Source organism: Podarcis tiliguerta (assembly GCF_965153285.1).
Source record: "Podarcis tiliguerta genome assembly, chromosome: 1".
Lineage (NCBI taxonomy): Eukaryota > Metazoa > Chordata > Lepidosauria > Squamata > Lacertidae > Podarcis > Podarcis tiliguerta.
In genome coordinates this window covers 91,163,457-91,179,382 of record NC_139534.1, presented here as the reverse complement: position 1 = coordinate 91,179,382, position 15,926 = coordinate 91,163,457, and the positions used below count along the sequence as shown (strand labels likewise).

At 39.7% G+C, this 15,926-nt stretch overlaps 2 protein-coding genes across 3 annotated transcripts in view; one reads left to right on the top strand and one right to left on the bottom strand.

The window, feature by feature from the left end:
* SNAP23 (synaptosome associated protein 23) overlaps nt 1-6,545 on the top strand; it is a 22,344-nt gene extending 15,799 nt beyond the window's left edge. The window contains exons 6-8 of the mRNA XM_083451264.1: nt 1,261-1,410; nt 2,104-2,248; nt 3,716-6,545. Coding sequence (XP_083307390.1) covers nt 1,261-1,410; nt 2,104-2,248; nt 3,716-3,781 — 361 coding nt within the window. The 3' untranslated portion in view covers nt 3,782-6,545. The remainder of the gene's footprint in view (nt 1-1,260; nt 1,411-2,103; nt 2,249-3,715) is intronic.
* Nucleotides 4,048-15,870, bottom strand: LRRC57 (leucine rich repeat containing 57). Of its 2 annotated transcripts, XM_083451181.1 has the most exons (7): nt 15,731-15,870; nt 13,348-13,528; nt 12,626-12,761; nt 11,797-12,065; nt 10,276-10,461; nt 9,652-9,734; nt 4,048-5,170 (listed from the first exon to the last, which is right to left on the bottom strand). In XM_083451181.1, exons 2-6 carry the CDS (start codon nt 13,429-13,431, stop codon nt 9,693-9,695), a joined length of 717 nt encoding a protein of 238 aa, XP_083307307.1. In that variant the 5' UTR covers nt 13,432-13,528; nt 15,731-15,870; the 3' UTR covers nt 4,048-5,170; nt 9,652-9,692. The 2 variants fall into 2 exon arrangements, with proteins under 2 accessions (XP_083307307.1, XP_083307306.1); XM_083451180.1 differs by lacking the exon at nt 4,048-5,170 and having other exon boundaries at nt 8,829-9,734.
* Between the last annotated feature and the right edge of the window lie 56 nt (nt 15,871-15,926).

The following is a 15,926-nucleotide window of genomic DNA, read 5'->3' as shown; positions in this document are numbered from 1 at the left end:
TCACTCTTTTCTCATTCTCTCTCCTAACCACCCCACTTTTCCTTGCTTAATAAAATGAAGATTTAGCAGCAGAGGTTGGATTCGCTTAACTGGTCAAAGTGGACTTTAGAAAAAGGTCAATCTTATGAAGCAGCCTGTACTGTTAACCAGCTGCCTGAAGGTGATGTTCTAACTGGGTGCATATATGCATGTGCATGCTGTCTTAACACGCAAGCTATTTTGTGATGGTCCGTAGTTGTGTTTGTATCTGTGCTATGTCGCTTATAGATTGTGTTTAAACTACTTGTTCTGGCCTTATAAACCTGAAATAGTCTTCTAGGATGATACTATTGGATTTTGGATTTTGTTTTGGAAAAAATGGTGGATTTGAAAAAAGTGGTGAAAATGTTGGAGGAATCTTGTGAAATGACACTAAAAGCTAACAGTGGGGGTTTTCTAGTCACCGTTAGCTCACATAAAGTTCCAAAACTGCATTTGTTTTTAAAATTATTTCCCATATATCTATACCAGGGACAGGGAACCTATAGCTCTCCAGATATTGTTGGACTCCAGTTCCTATCATGCTTGAGTGCTGACTGAGACTCATGGGAGTTGGGAGTCCAAGAACATCTGGAGGACCACAGATTCCCAATCCCTCATGTATACTATTCCGTGAATCATTATCTTACATACAACTTGTTAAAAACTCTAGTGGTGATTTGAATTTGGTCATACAATATTAGAATTCTGAACTACTGATACCCTATTCATCTGTTCCAAAAATATAATGCTGGGAGATTATACATTATTTCTTCTTAAACACGCATTGTAGTCCTATATCTTAGATAATTTGGTTGGTTTTCTTTAACATAGCAGCCATTAGTAGCAACAGTGAGGCTGAGGAGTAAGAAAACAGTTCGGATACCAAAGCAGTTCAAGATTTAAATATAACATACAAACTTTAGAAAAATAAAATGGTTGTGTTTATTTTTGTATAAGGTTGCTTCCAGTGTAAAGTTATATGTCTTAAATTCACTTGCTATATGACATTTTTGGTGCACACACAAAGCTCAGTGCAAATGTAAAGAATGTGTATTTGAAAACATGAACACACATCAGGAAGTCAGGATTGGTTGGGTCTCGCTATGGCATTTTCTGTGGCAAACCTGGGGCTATTACTCTGTCATGTATGAAACAGTCCTTTCTAGTTATATTGCATATTAGGTTTGTTAAAACTTTGTATCTTTGGTCTAATAATGTGCGGTCTGACTTTTATTGTAGAACAAAGAATTTTGAGACTAGCAGAGGTTACAAGACAACATGGGGTGATGGTATAGAGAATGATCGTGTAGTGTCTAAACAACCAGGGCGTGTGGCAAACAATCTGCAACAGAATTCGGGAGGAGGAACAACTGGAGGCTACATAAAACGGTAAGATACTTCTCCTGCCCACTCCTGAATATTTATAGGACTAAATGCTTTTCTATGCAATAGTAGTGACTGCATTTGGAAAAGCTCAAGGACAAACATTTTGACCTGATTCACACAATCAAATCTTTGCTTCATTAGCCAGGATATACATAAGCTCCATGCAGTTGCACACAGCTGCTGTGCTCCCGATTCACTTTTCCCTTTGTGTGAGTGGGGGAAACAAGCCAGGAAGCCATAGTTAACCACAGCATCTCATTACTTTTGACGCAGGAACTATGGTTAATGAATTCCAAACAATTCAGAATATGAAGTAATGTTTTAAAGTTGACTTGTGAATCCTGGCTTGACTGGAAGCCATTAATCACCCAATTTATAACTAGAAGCTGTGGTTAACTACCATTTCTGGAATCTTTTCAACTTTGCACCAAGAGGCTTTCCACGGGTTCACAGAGCTTCTGATTTGATCATTCAAACATGGCTATTCTGTGTAATTCATGAGATCATTCTGAGACACTTCTAGCAGATCTATAGTGTCTCTAGGTGATTATATCACTTTCTGATTCAATTTTTCAAACAAACTTGCATAGAAACCTCCATAGCAGAAAATACTTCTGAAAACTTGGGATGCGATAACCTTCAGGAGAGAGGAACTTGGGATTTCTCAATGTTGGTTTCCCTTGATGCTTTCAACAGGATAACAAATGATGACAGAGAAGATGAAATGGAAGAAAACCTAACTCAAGTTGGAAACATATTGGGGAACCTGAAAAATATGGCCGTGGAGATGGGCAACACAATTGATACACAAAACCAGCAGATAGATCAGATAAACATTAAGGTAAGAAACAAAGAATTCAACTATTGATGTCTTAATGTTGGTAAATCTAGTGTCCAGGTGGACAAGTTAATAAGTCTTCAAGGCCACAGTGCTAAGCTGTAGCCAGATACACTGTGTATTTTTGTTATATTTGTTGTTGTTTTAGTTTTCTACACACCACTTAAATATATTTTTATATATTGTGATACAGAAGTGGTCTAAACAAAAACACATTCCAATTTAGCAACAGGCTATAGCCCTTTTGCATGCATAAGTTAATGTTCTTGTAGCCAGATGATGGGTCCTGCAGCTAGATAGGATTAAACCTGATCTCATGGCAAACTCTCCTGGTTGTGGTCCTTACATATAGAAACAGTGATTATCTCAGACAGAATTCTTGTCCCATTGTTCTGGATTCTGTTGTAGCACTCGGTGTAGAAAATCATGATAAACATTATACTGATAGGCTGAGATATAATATTCCATATGCCTTAGATTTTTAATCCCAATGTTAAGCAGCAACAAAAATAAGACAACTGAAAGCAAAGTACATTTTCGAGAAATCATGGAAAGGATCCTCTGTTCAGTTCTGTGCTTGAATTGTTTTGGTTTGTTTTTTTACCAGTTTTTACATTAATGAGATATAAATGCACAAATCAGAGGTACCATAGTTATTTAGGAACATGATATAAGGCCTGGAAGACCTTGATACAGATCTTCTGAGTTATGAATACAATTAAGTGACTGTGGTTTACACAAAAGAATACAGCACTATTTCCCTGCATTGGCTTCTCCCATGCTCCCCGTAATATGGGTGTGAGAATACTGGCTTACTTTACTTAGCTAAAGATTGCTCTTTAGTATATATATGTGCTACATATTTCCTAATAATTTGATTATATCACAATTACTGCCACTAAACAGTTAACTGAATAGGAAGGTTTAGCTGCTTTTGGAAAACACTCTGGCGTAGTTTGGGTTGGACTTCCTTGAAGCAGGGTGTGCCAAATATGGAGAGTGGTCCCAAGATTGTCTCCCATCATGGTTTTGCTGTTCTTAACATACAACAGATCATGGAGAAGGAAGTTGGCTCAGATACGTAAGGCCCAACCCCTTTAGGTCTTCATTGATGAAAATGAGTGCGTTGAATTTTGCTCTTCTAGAACACCACTAGAAGCCAGCTTAAATCCTAAACTGCTGGTGTAATAGTCAGCCAGTGGCCAGTTCACCCAGGGTCCAAAGCATTTCTTCCAGTACTTTAAGCTTATCTTCATTGGTATGTGGTATTTGCTCTAAATTCTGAATGAGTTGCAGGAGTGAAAGGCTTTTCTGCTCAGATGGCTTCAAGCACCGCTTAACTACTGACTCACCATAATATCAAACTTATTCTGAGCCAGCTCCTGAAGAAATGGTTGAATCACAGTATGATATAGTTTGTTTTCATCTTTCTAGTTTAGTAGCAGTCTTATGCTATATTTTGTATTCCAGGCTGAAACCAACAAAGATCGTATTGAGCAAGCCAATGTAAGAGCCAAAAAACTCATTGAAAATTAGCAGCCTGCTTCCAATTCTTTATCCAACTGAAGACGTCCATTTTAGTCTACAAACCTCAATTTCCAAAGAAGAAAGATGGCAGGATTCAGAAGAGGGAACAAAGCAGGACATGCATCACATGGCTTCTTTTGTTGCTTGTATACAGACTCGGTTTGAGAATCCAGGAAAATAGCACAACAGAGACTTGGCTTTCTTACTCTTTTTAATATATCCTCAGGGTTTCGTTTTCTGGCTTCAAATATTTCCATGGTACCTTCTCCCCCTTTTGTGTGAGTATGAGGCAACTGAGCAAAGGTAGAAGAGGATGCATTCAGTGAATGTCATTACCTCACTCAATATTTCATGTCATCACTAAAATGGTGGATGAGTAATTTTCATGAACTTTGTCTTAAAGCTGACCTTAGTTTACAAAACACCTAGACTTCATGGTCTAACCATACATGATGGGGGGTGCATTTTATATTCTTATAATTGGAATATGTGGTTCAGCAACTACTACTTTTGAGAATGGGGCTTTAAAACACATCATTGTTGGCATTCAAATATATATATATATATAGGAGAGAAGTACATTTTCTGAGCCATAGCAATTCTCATTTGGATAACAAGGGGATGAGTAGTCCAGCTACACACAAAAAACCCTGTATAGTTGGACATGGGACTCTCACAAAACTTTTAGTTAATCCCCCATTTTATTCCGGAAAAACTGGGTGTTTGTCACCACATCCTACTAGTTATTGCTCTACCCAGACATACTTTCTGGTGGCCGGAGGACCTAGGGAGAGGTGAAAGGGCTTACGCAGCACCTAATGATCAACTCAGGATTCCAAGCAAAACACTTCCAGGTGAAGAGCTCTGTTGCAGATTATTGTATGAGTTGTCAGAAAACATCTTTTCCTTTTCTTGGTAAATGCTGCATATTCTTTGGATGCTGCTACTGCTGAAAAGAGATTTTGATCTGCAAAATGTTCCATCAAAAAGCAACATTTGGAAAGTTATGCAGAGCTTAAGGTTGAGTGAAAACTGTTTTGTAATGCTGTTTCCTAAATAAATTCATCCTTCCCTACACAAACTGGGAATCTAGTTGTGTACCAAAAAGCCGACATCTGGAGACCAGAATCTTGAGATATTTATTTGGAGCAAAATACTTACAGGATTTCTAGTGATACATCCAAATCTAGTTTCCACAATCTAGTTTCCAATGAGTACAAAAGCTATGGTTGTTACAGTGAGTTCGCATCTGCTGTGGCTTGATAAAACTCTGTTCTTTAAATTGTTTTGAATTGACTACAGTTGTGTGCTCACCTGGTTTCCTTCAGCAACTCATTACAAAATAGTTGTTTCGTCTTTTAGTTGGAACCATATGCGTATTCAAGCTTCAAACCTGTACTGAAATACAGTATGTGAAAGACTGAAGTCAGTATTGCAACATAGCTTTGCTGCTTCTATCTTTCTTATCATGAGACTGAACTTGTGTTTATTTTACAAACTTTATAAAGCTGTGGCTTGGCTGTAGGTTATGCCTGCTCTACAAATTGTGATCCCTCAAGATTGAATGTACACCATCAACTATGCGTTGTGCCTTGCTAGGCCCTTGTAAACTAAGCCTTTTGTGTAATCCTGAAGCTTGGAGCCCATGAGGAACTGCCATTCATGGCTTCTAGACTACATTTAATTTGATGGGTTGCAAGTTGTGCTGGCCTTCTGTAGTGCTTAGCATATAACATTCAGTTCATTTCTGTTTCAGGATGAAGGTGCTTGATTTAGCTTTCTTATAGGACTGGTTCAATGAAAAATGTTACAATTCCAAGGATTCTCAAGAAAGTTTTAGTTCACTCTTCTAATTAAGAGTTCACCAAACAGCATTGGAATCATTTTGTTTTCTAAAGAGATATGGACTTAGTGCTTTCTGCTGCTATATGTTTAAGCTGAGTATTTTTTATCACATGTAAAAATTATAAATTGATCATAATTTGAGGGTGGAGCATAGTTCCCAACCGTTCCATAGAAGAAAAAAAAATAGTTCATGTAGACGGTTTCTGAGTGCTTTTTCTTTCTAAAAAGACTGCCCAGTAAATAGCAGTGCCTTGTGGCGGTTGCTGCAGTAGTCTTTTAAGTCTTGCCAGACAAGAGCTTAAAACAAATTGGCTCATTGTATTGTCACTTCCCATAGATGACAAGAGGATACCTCATTTTTCTGCCACTCTGCATATCAATTCCAACTGAGCCATAATTTTTATTATAATAAGACAAAGCTCAGTCTTCCATGTAACCTCCTGTCAACAAGGGCGAGGTGATAATTCTAGCTGTGTAGGGTAGAAACTGCGCACATCACTGTCGGTTTGTTTACTTGTATTAGTAATAGTGAAACATACAATCCTCAAAGCTGGAAATGGCAGTTCGCACACTAAACCTTACTAGTCTATGGAAATAAAATGGTGAACATTCAAGTGCTATAATAACTGTTACTGTTAATTTCTGATTTACCAGGCTACCATCACAGATGAAGTAAAAATGTGGCTGTCTAATGCGCATGTGTTCACTAGCCTCTGTGGAAACTCTACAGCAGTGTGAAAAAGTACTTGGATGTGGATAGCATAATTTCTTGTGTTATAATTCTTAAATAGCTTTTAACTGCATAGTGCTCTACATCAAACTATACCTTATTTTCTGCTTTCTAGATTGCCCATTTTAAGCTGTAATTAAGCGAATGCCTCAGGTTTCTACTTGCTGGACTGAATAAATTAACTTATGGTTGCCTGCAGTTGCCTGTCTCTTTCAAAAACACATGTAATGCTGACTAGCATTGAAAATCGAACTTAGTACACCTTGTTGCCTACTTTAGAGAGAATAAGCTACATGTGATTTTCTCATCTGAGAACTCATCAAAACTGACTTCCACTAAATGCTTTTTTGCTGCTGCTGTGGCAACCTTTTCTAAAAACAACCTATATTTTATGTGGCAGAAGAGGAAGTATAGATGCCTTCTTCAAGTATTAGGAGAAACTCAAGCCTCAGATATTCTCCTTTCCATATATTTGTGTCAAGTAGCATAACCCCTGAAGTTTGTCAAGTTTCTGAGGAATTTCTAAGAATTTAGTGTCACACTGGCTGTGTACAATTCTTTAGTTTTGTGGGGGTGGTTTAATCTTGCCAGAACTCTCCCATGTAGCTGTTCTTCCCAAAATGGAACAGTTGATCCATATACAGTGGTACCCCGCAAGACGAATGCCTTGCAAGACGGAAAACCCGCTAGACGAAAGGGTTTTGCGTTTTTCGATGCGCTTCGCAGGACGAATTTCTCTATGGGCTTGCTTCGCAAGACGAAAATGTCTTGCGAATCTTGAGATTTTTTCCCGCTCCCCACCCTCTTTTTCTAAGCCGCTAAACCGCTAATAGCCTTTTAGCAGCTAATCCGCTAATCCCTTAAGCCTTTAATAGCCGCTAATAGCCGCTAAACCGCTAAAAGCGCTAATCCGCTAATAGGGTTGCTTCGCAAGACGAAAAAACCGCTAGACGAAGAGACTCGCAGAACGAATTAATTTCGTCTTGCGAGGCACCACTGTAGTCTTATCTAGTAAAATCTTTTCTCCTACATACTTGTTTGATCCCTACTCCTCACTGGCTAGTAGAAGATAAACATGGTGGGGGAAGGGAGAGAATATACGTTTAATGTGCATAAAGGTTCTCAAATCAGGTTTTCTTAGCATTGCATAATAAGGGTGAGTGGTAAGGTACCTGATGTTAGCCTTAACAAATACATCTGCCCAACTTTGCACTCAAATTTTGGTACATATGATACGAGCACTCGTCGTCTGATCTGGCGGTCATTTTATATCACTTTCTAGATCTTTACAACAACTATATGAAGTAGGTTAGCTGAGAGTTAGCGACTGACCCAAGGTAGGAAACAAAAACAATCAGTTAAGTGAGCTTAACATGTGAAACAGCACATTCTCAGAGTACTTTTGCAAGACCACTTGGGTTTTCAAATGGCAACTTCCAAGTCACACGCATCTCCCTGAAATTTAGACTCAACAGATGTGTTTTTTGTACTACATGGAACTGTATATGCAAGAACTGGGGGTGGGAAGCAAGAGTACAGTCATACCTCGGGTTGCAAACATGATCCGTGCGGGAGGCACGTTTGCAACACGCAGCGCTGCGTCTGCGCACATGTGTGTTGTCACTTTGCGCTTCTGCGCATGCGTGAGCGCCAAAACCTGGAAGTAACCCATTCCGGTACTTCTGGGTTTGGTGCGGTCTGCAACCCGAAAACACATAACCCGAGGTATGACTATAAATGGGTATAGTAAAGGTAAAGGTACCCCTGCCCGTACGGGCCAGTCGTGTCCGACTCTAGGGTTGTGCGCCCATCTCCCTTAAGAGGCCAAGGGCCAGCACTGTCCGGAGACACTTGGCCAGCGTGACGAAGCTGCTCTGGCGATCCGGCACCAGCGCAGCACACAGAAACACTGTTTACCTTCCCGCTATAAAGCAGTACCTATTTATCTACTTGCACTTAGGGGTGCTTTCGAACTGCTAGGTGGGCAGGAGCTGGGACCGAAAGACGGGAGCTCACCCCGCCGCGGGGATTTGAACCGCCAACCATGCGATCGGCAAGTCCTAGGCACTGAGGTTTTACCCACAGCGCCACCTGCGTCCTAGTATATGGGCATAGGTATGACTTAAAGGCTGTATTCTTTACACAGCCTTTAAACTCAAACTATGAACTCCTTCCCCAGCAATTAAATCCAAGTTACAAAAAAAACCCGACTATATGTTGTTCCTTCAATCACACCCAAAGCAGCCACCAGTAGTGACAGGCATGCATATTGATCTTGACAGCCACACACTATATAGAAAGATGAATTATACTGTACTGCTTTTTTTCCTAGGTATTTTATTTTAAATAGTTCATAAGGAGCAATGTATTTTACAGGAACAATTTTAGCTGTGCATATTTATTCTTTACTATTCAGATTACATGATGTGAATTTATATATTAACTGAAGTTTGTCAAAAGGTGCCAAAAAGCTTAAGACAGTTGTGGATGCAATATCTTTTTAATAAAAATATACAAGTTATTCAAGAAAGTTGCATATTTTAGGTCCTCCTGGGTGCTTTGTATAAGGCAGTAATAAGGTGATCATCCCCTTTAAGCAGTTGAGTTTGCTCCTGCCATGAACACAGAGTGCAAAGGTGTCAGCTCCCTCCTCCCTCAAATACAGTGTAGACATTATGAACCTGTATTTCATTCATTTAGCATGCTCAGGTGAACTAGAGGGCATTACACCATCAAATGGAAGACAAGCCATTCAAGGGGAGGTGAGCATGAGATGAAGCTAGGACAACTATTTTTGATTAGACACATTGAGCTACTATCAGCCCAATTACTTGTGCTTTCAAATGTACATGATTTTTATTTATTTTTTAAAAATACCAGTCTCCTCTACACTATAAAACATTTAATGCAAAGAGATGACTTTGCATTCTAGAGTTAATCCTGTTACAGAACCTCAGTGTACTCCTTGGCAAATGTTCCCCTTAGTGTTATCTCCATGTACTCCGTACTTTATATAAGGCTGCCAATATCTGTAATAAAACCTCTGCAGCCCAAGTGAGTTCTACAACATTTTTCTTCTTACAACATAATGATCCCTGAAGATGGAGAATCACATAAGCAGAAGTGCCTTGTTAGCTGCAAAGGTGTAAAGCGTAACGTACAAGATAAGTTTCACCAATTCCTGGTTTCACTTTGTGGCCTTAAAAGCAACATATTCAACCAGTTCAAAGTTCTCTTGCAGTTAAAGCCTTGAATTTCCTTCTCCTGAAAAGACTTAGCAGCATATAAGCTATGTGCATCACACCTCTTGTCTCTCCTTCATGAAATAAGACCGGTAGCAATCCATCAGGCAAATTTTTTCTTCGTGGCTGTGAATCTTTCCATGTACTTAAAAAAAAGAAGATGATAAAATTAGGAGTTTGGGTGGAATAAATGCAAGATAAAGAAAGATAAATGAGAGATCCTCAAGAATGTTTCCTATCCAGCAGTTTCTTATACTGAAACAATTCAAGATCATGGGTTGTAGCCATTGTTCATCCAAAATCAGAGCAGGCCAACTGATAATAATTGACATGACTAACTTCGGTCTCTTCAGTTGGGTCTACTCAGAAAAATAACTGATTTGCTACAAACTCCTGTTCTGCGCTGGACAAATGAATTAGAAAATTTAAAAGTAAAATAGTATTAAGTAATTGATTGAAACAACTCTCTTCAGATTCAGAACAGAATTGTAATATTCCTAACTGAATGTAACTGTACAATGCTACTATCTGACAGAAGTCTTGGAAGTAGGAGAGATTAGGATTCAATGAGGGACAAGACGCTAGTCAAACATTTCCCCCTGATTTCATTCACCAATGGAAGCCTTATTTTCCCCCAAGCCTATTGGTTTACAGCAGGGTGAGGGAGGGGAGAAAACAGTACAGACCTTGTCATAGCCATCCAATTCTCGAAGTTTCTTGATTTCAAAGAGATTGCCCTCTACAGCAAGCAGAGAGATCTGAGAATCGCTGAGAATACTCTGAGGAAGCATGCTTAGTTCTAAACAGTTTTCTTCCAGACGCAGGACCTTGAGGCGTGGACAGTAAGATATCTGGGAGGAGATCTGGGAGATCTATCGTGCATCAAACAGGGAAAGGGGGGGGGGAGTTATTGCTCTGCCACTGCTAAGTTGGAACATTCAGGACAGATAAGAGAAATCCTATCTTCATGCAGCTCATAGTTAAAACTATGGAACTTGCTCTCACAGTAGGCAGTAATGGCCACTAACTTGGGTGACTTTAAGAGAGGATTGGACAAACTCATGGAGGATAAAGCTATCAATGGCTACTAGCAATAAATACAATGCTCAGCCTCAATAGTCAGAGGCAAGAATGCTCAAAATGCAGATACACAAAACTACTGGGGAATTGATTGGGTAGCTAGGATGGACTCACTGCAGGAACTAGCACAGAGAGTTACAATGAAACATTCCAACACTGAGTTTGAGTACTTAGTTATGAACATCACAGGGCCATGAATTTTGTAGTTCCCCATTTCTAAGGTATCTTTATATTATCAATGCTGAGGGGATGGGGCTTGATCTGAAAACATCTGATTGAACATGATGGCTATGTTTGTCCATCCTGGCTAGCAGCAATTCAGTGCTTTGGTGTGATCTTGTTAAAAAAAAAAAGTGTTACAAAAATTTCAATGCATTTTAAGACATGCATGCATAAAATTATGGTAATAGCACTGTCATTTCAGCTTGCACAATATGCAAATCCAAGCCCTATAATACCAACCCAAAAACAACAACTCCATAACTTCAAGCAATCTATTTTCCCTATAGAACTGTCTCCAATGGGGTGAACCGTGTTGTACAAACAGCTTTGTGTTCTTCTTCCTTCTCTTTCCTGCACCATCCCCAAAAGCCTCTCTACAGAACATTGTGCGCTATGCTCTGTGTGTATGCGAAGGGGGGGAATCACCCAGGCTAGATTTCAGGTTATTTCCTCCCTCCCACTGTAGCTTCATCAAATATAGCATCCAATATTCAATCAGTCCCCCTTTAACCCTCTAAAAAGGCTTTTTGGAGGCTACAGGGGAAAGGAGGGGGAACAGAAGGTTCAGCTGCATGAGCTGTCTTCCACTTGTACAAGGTTTGAATGTAACTTCACTGGTGTATTGTTTTAATGGAATGGAATTAAGACTAGTTGAAGAAAGACATGATGTTCAAAGCATAAATGTTCTTCTCAACGTTCTTCTCAACAGATGGAAAATTGTGTTACAAAATAGAGAATAACCTAGCAGGTTTCCCATAGGGGCAAACAAAACAAAAGGAATATGTTAAATTTTGCTTGCAGCTCTAAGTGAGATCCCCATTTCAGTAGAATTTTAAGTGACGCTTGTGCTTTGAGAAGCTCTTTCCTCCTGAATGATATACACCTACAAAAACTAGTTTCCAGACCTGGTTTTGATTCAAGTTTAGTTCAATGGCCTGCAAATCCCCAACTGTATCTGGCACACTCTGGATCTGATTTCTGGAGAGATCCACCACATCTAGGTGACGAAGGCTGCAGAGCTGGACAGGTACAGTTCGGAGTTTGTTTCCAGAAAGACTCAGGGTCTTCAGTGCCGAAAGTTGTCCAAAGGCAGCCGGTAACTGCGTCAGCTGGTTGCCGTTCAGATGCAAAGCCTCTAATTTTTTCAGCTTGCACAGCTCTTCAGGTAGCGCAGCTAGCAAAAATATATATATAAACAAATAAAATCAAGTTGTTCAGAGGAAAGAACAATTATAGTATAAAGGTCACTGTTGTGGAATCATACAGCACCCCATTGTGTTAGGATATAGTCAACATTTTATCTTACAATACATGAAGATATAGAATGGATAAGCTACAATTGCCTGAATTAGTGTGCAGGCTCTACCTTCTCTTTGGAACTCTAGCTGTTTGTGGAAAAATGGAGGAGGAGAGGTAGGGCATGGTTAAAGGCAATTTTTCAAGTTAAGTGCTTGGTTCACAAGTCACGAGCATTTCAATAAGACGAGATAATTTTGAGTATCTTAGCAACCTGGAATCGCAATGGTGACAAATCTGTATTTGCAAGCTTTACAGCATCCTCTACTAAGCTGCAAAGCTTTTAACCAATGTATTGAGTTATCTCTATTATTTCGAAAGAAAATGATGAAATTAAACTTGTGACAATGTAGGCTGCAATCCTAAATATATTTTTCCTGTCACTAGGTCCCACTGAATTTATTTCAGCAAGTTGATGAGTTATTTAAGAAGTCTTACTCAGCTTATTGTGATTTAAAGCAAGGCTCTTCAACACAGAGAATTTCCCCATTAGTGGTGGTAGGACCTCAATCTTATTGTTCGACAAATCTATTGTTCTGAGGTTACTTGCAAGCTTCTGCAGATCTTCGGGAAACTGAAAAAGCAATTGAGAAATCATGTGAAAATTCCAGAACAACACAAACTGCATTAAGTATATGTGGGTAGGTAAGATAATAAAAGGCGCAGGCAAGGAGCTTTTTAGGTTTATAAGGTTGCAAGACAGAATTACAAAACTATAAATGGTGTGAAAAGACTGGAGGGACAATTTAATTTGGGAATATCCTCCAAAATTGAGAATTAAACCACATATTACACAATTTTTTTGTAATTATTTATCACAGTATGTCATGTCCACTACGACAGGTAGCATAAGCAATGCAAAATCTTATATGCTCCCATCCTATCTCACCTGAGTAGCAATAATCTAAAGTTGTAATCCAAAACACATTTACTGGTGAATAAGCCTCACTAAACCCAATAGCTTTTATTTTTATAGCTAGGATAAGATACATTAATTAGAACCCATTCAACTGACATTTCTATGCTTCTTATCCCACTAACATATCAAAAAATGATTTAAAAAATTTAAAAACTCTTCAAAGCACAAATATTTCTCTCTGTCTCTTGCATTATGCAGTATAAAAGCATTTGTGGCACATGTTTATGATATAGGTTTTTACCTCAGAAAGGCCTTTTCCTGTCAGCTGGAATACTCCCGTTTTCTGCGCTGTCTCCAAATGCGCTTTTAAGGCACTGTTTCCCATCCTCCTGCTTTTGTATCAGATGCTAACAAATGTGTGTAGCACAAGTCCAGCTGAGTCACTTTCATTCACGCCACATTAGGCAACATAAGTTTATGTTCTATTAAAAGGTAAATTTATAACACTTATGATACAGGATTATCAGTCACTTTTTCCCAGCAGCGCAATCATCTTTACAAGAAAAGAAAAGCATTCGGGCCTATTTCTCAGGGGATAAGAAATCAAGCGTAAATTGATGTGATCATCATGACATAGAGGGTGAGCTGGACAGTTAATGAAAAAGAACTATATGGAAATATGGGCATATGCAGTACGTAGGACAAAGATTTAGACAAAGACTGCAATACTGAATGTGTTTTAAGCTGTACTGAAAACAATTTGTTTCCAGGTCAGCATGTTGATGCTCGTAGCCCAAGAAGATTAAGGCTGCAATCCTACATGCACCTGTCTGGGAGTAAATCCCACTGAACTCAATGGGACGTATTTCTAACATGCCCAGGTTTTTACTGTAATTTATTCGGCCTTGTAGAAAAAGCTCTACTAAGTAGGTTATGTAATCAGGCAGGCAGGCCCATCCAGTAACAAGCTTTATAATGTTAGAAGCCACGAGAACTTATTTATAGTCTACCCTAGGCTCAGCATATGCAAACTAGGGAATATGTCACATTCACAAGGGCTTACTTCTTGAGTATTAGATTTATTCATTGTTCTTCACAAGAAAATGTCTCAAAGCAACTTACAAATCCATTAAGAACAAGACAGAATTGACAATTGTTAAAAAAAACTAGTACACAGTAAAAAAAAAACCAGCTTGGCTCAGGTTATTGAGGAGAAATCTTAACCACAAGTTCGGTTTCGGACAACATGTTAAGTCAAACTTTGGTTTAGCTAAGCAAAAACCGCCTGGAGTAAAGTAGCTACAAGCTCCTCTCCCAGAGCCGGTGCGCTTGCACAGTCCAGGTAAGTCATAGTTAGCTTACCCTGTCATGTGAACGGGGCCACAAAGAAATACCAGCAGTCACATAGGATGGTGGAAAGGTACTTGCACAACAGGTTCTAGCACATATCCCTCAACCAAGCTCACAAACTATTAAACTAATGAGCCAGCACAGAAAAAAGATTTCTTTGTAAACAGTTTTGATATTTATTCCTGAAAATTCTAGATTATCAACTGATGAGTAACAGAGATTAATATATTCACTTCTTAAAGGATCAAAAGCATAGATGTTAGCAGAAGATACCATAAAATATTTAACCCCTCAATGGTTCCACTTTTTGCTTTCCTCAGTCCTAACTACAGAATACAGAATACAGTACTGCAAACAAAGGCTGCAGATTTGAGCTCACATAATTGATTCAAGTTTAGGTTCCACGGCTATAGGAATCGCAAAAGCCTATGGATTTTTAACTTCCCAATGTCAACACTATTTCTTTTCTGCACCACCCAAGTACTGGTATATGCATATAACAAAATCCTTATTCACTCAATAACAGTACTGTATTTAAGCAATGCGTCTCAGTTCCCCTGAACCAGCTTTTGCCTGCTCTCCATGCCGCCTCCTCACTCTTCTCAGTTGAAGCTGGGAAGAGAGGCTGTGGGTAGGTGAAGACAGTTCTGATCTAAATAAAGAGGACAAGATGAAACCCAGCTGCCTCATCTTCCTCCATCTCAGCTGGTGGAATTGAAAACAACAACACTCTGCCTAACTTTTCACTTCCACATATGGATATCAAACAATATGCCATCTCTATCCAGCGAAGAGGCTGTATCCATCACAGGCGATGCTCAGAGTAAGCACACTGAAATTAATAGACATGACTAACACTAATTTCAATGGGTCTACTCCGAGTACTTGGATACAACCCAGGCGGACTATGGGTGGAGAGGGGAAAACAAAGCAGCATATTTATCTAAGATGGGCGTTGTCCAAGTTGACCTACGTTAGAGGGAAAGAGCCCAAGTTTATCTTTACTCAGAGAAGTCAGCCACACTGAACTCAATGCGACTAGGCTGCAAGCTTCAGGATACTGGCTTGGGACAGGAACCATCGCATTCAAACAGGACTTACTTCCGAGTAGAAACGCATTGTAGTGGGCTGCCCAGATGCGCTGCCACACAGTTTAGCTGAGTTTTTACTTCCCAGGTGCAGCTACTTTTAGGTAAAGATGCACAGGCTATAAACGGAGGGATCTCATCCCTGCTGCCCTAGTCCGATTTCCCTCCGAGGAAGGAGGACGGGAACCAGGGGCTTTCTCGGGAGAACGACCTAAAGAGGTGGACAAGCACCTGAGCTTGTCTTACCTGTAACTACGGTCGCCGCCGCTTCGCATCCTAGCAACAAGCACACGCAGTACCAGAAACGCCAGCCGCACTGTTTTTAATCCCCCACGGCGAATCGCAAGCCCCGGATGACAGCACAACCCCGTCGCCTAACGTGAATAATGGCGAAGCCTCTGCCCGGAATAAGCTTGAGGTGGAGGTTCTCCGGGGGTGGACA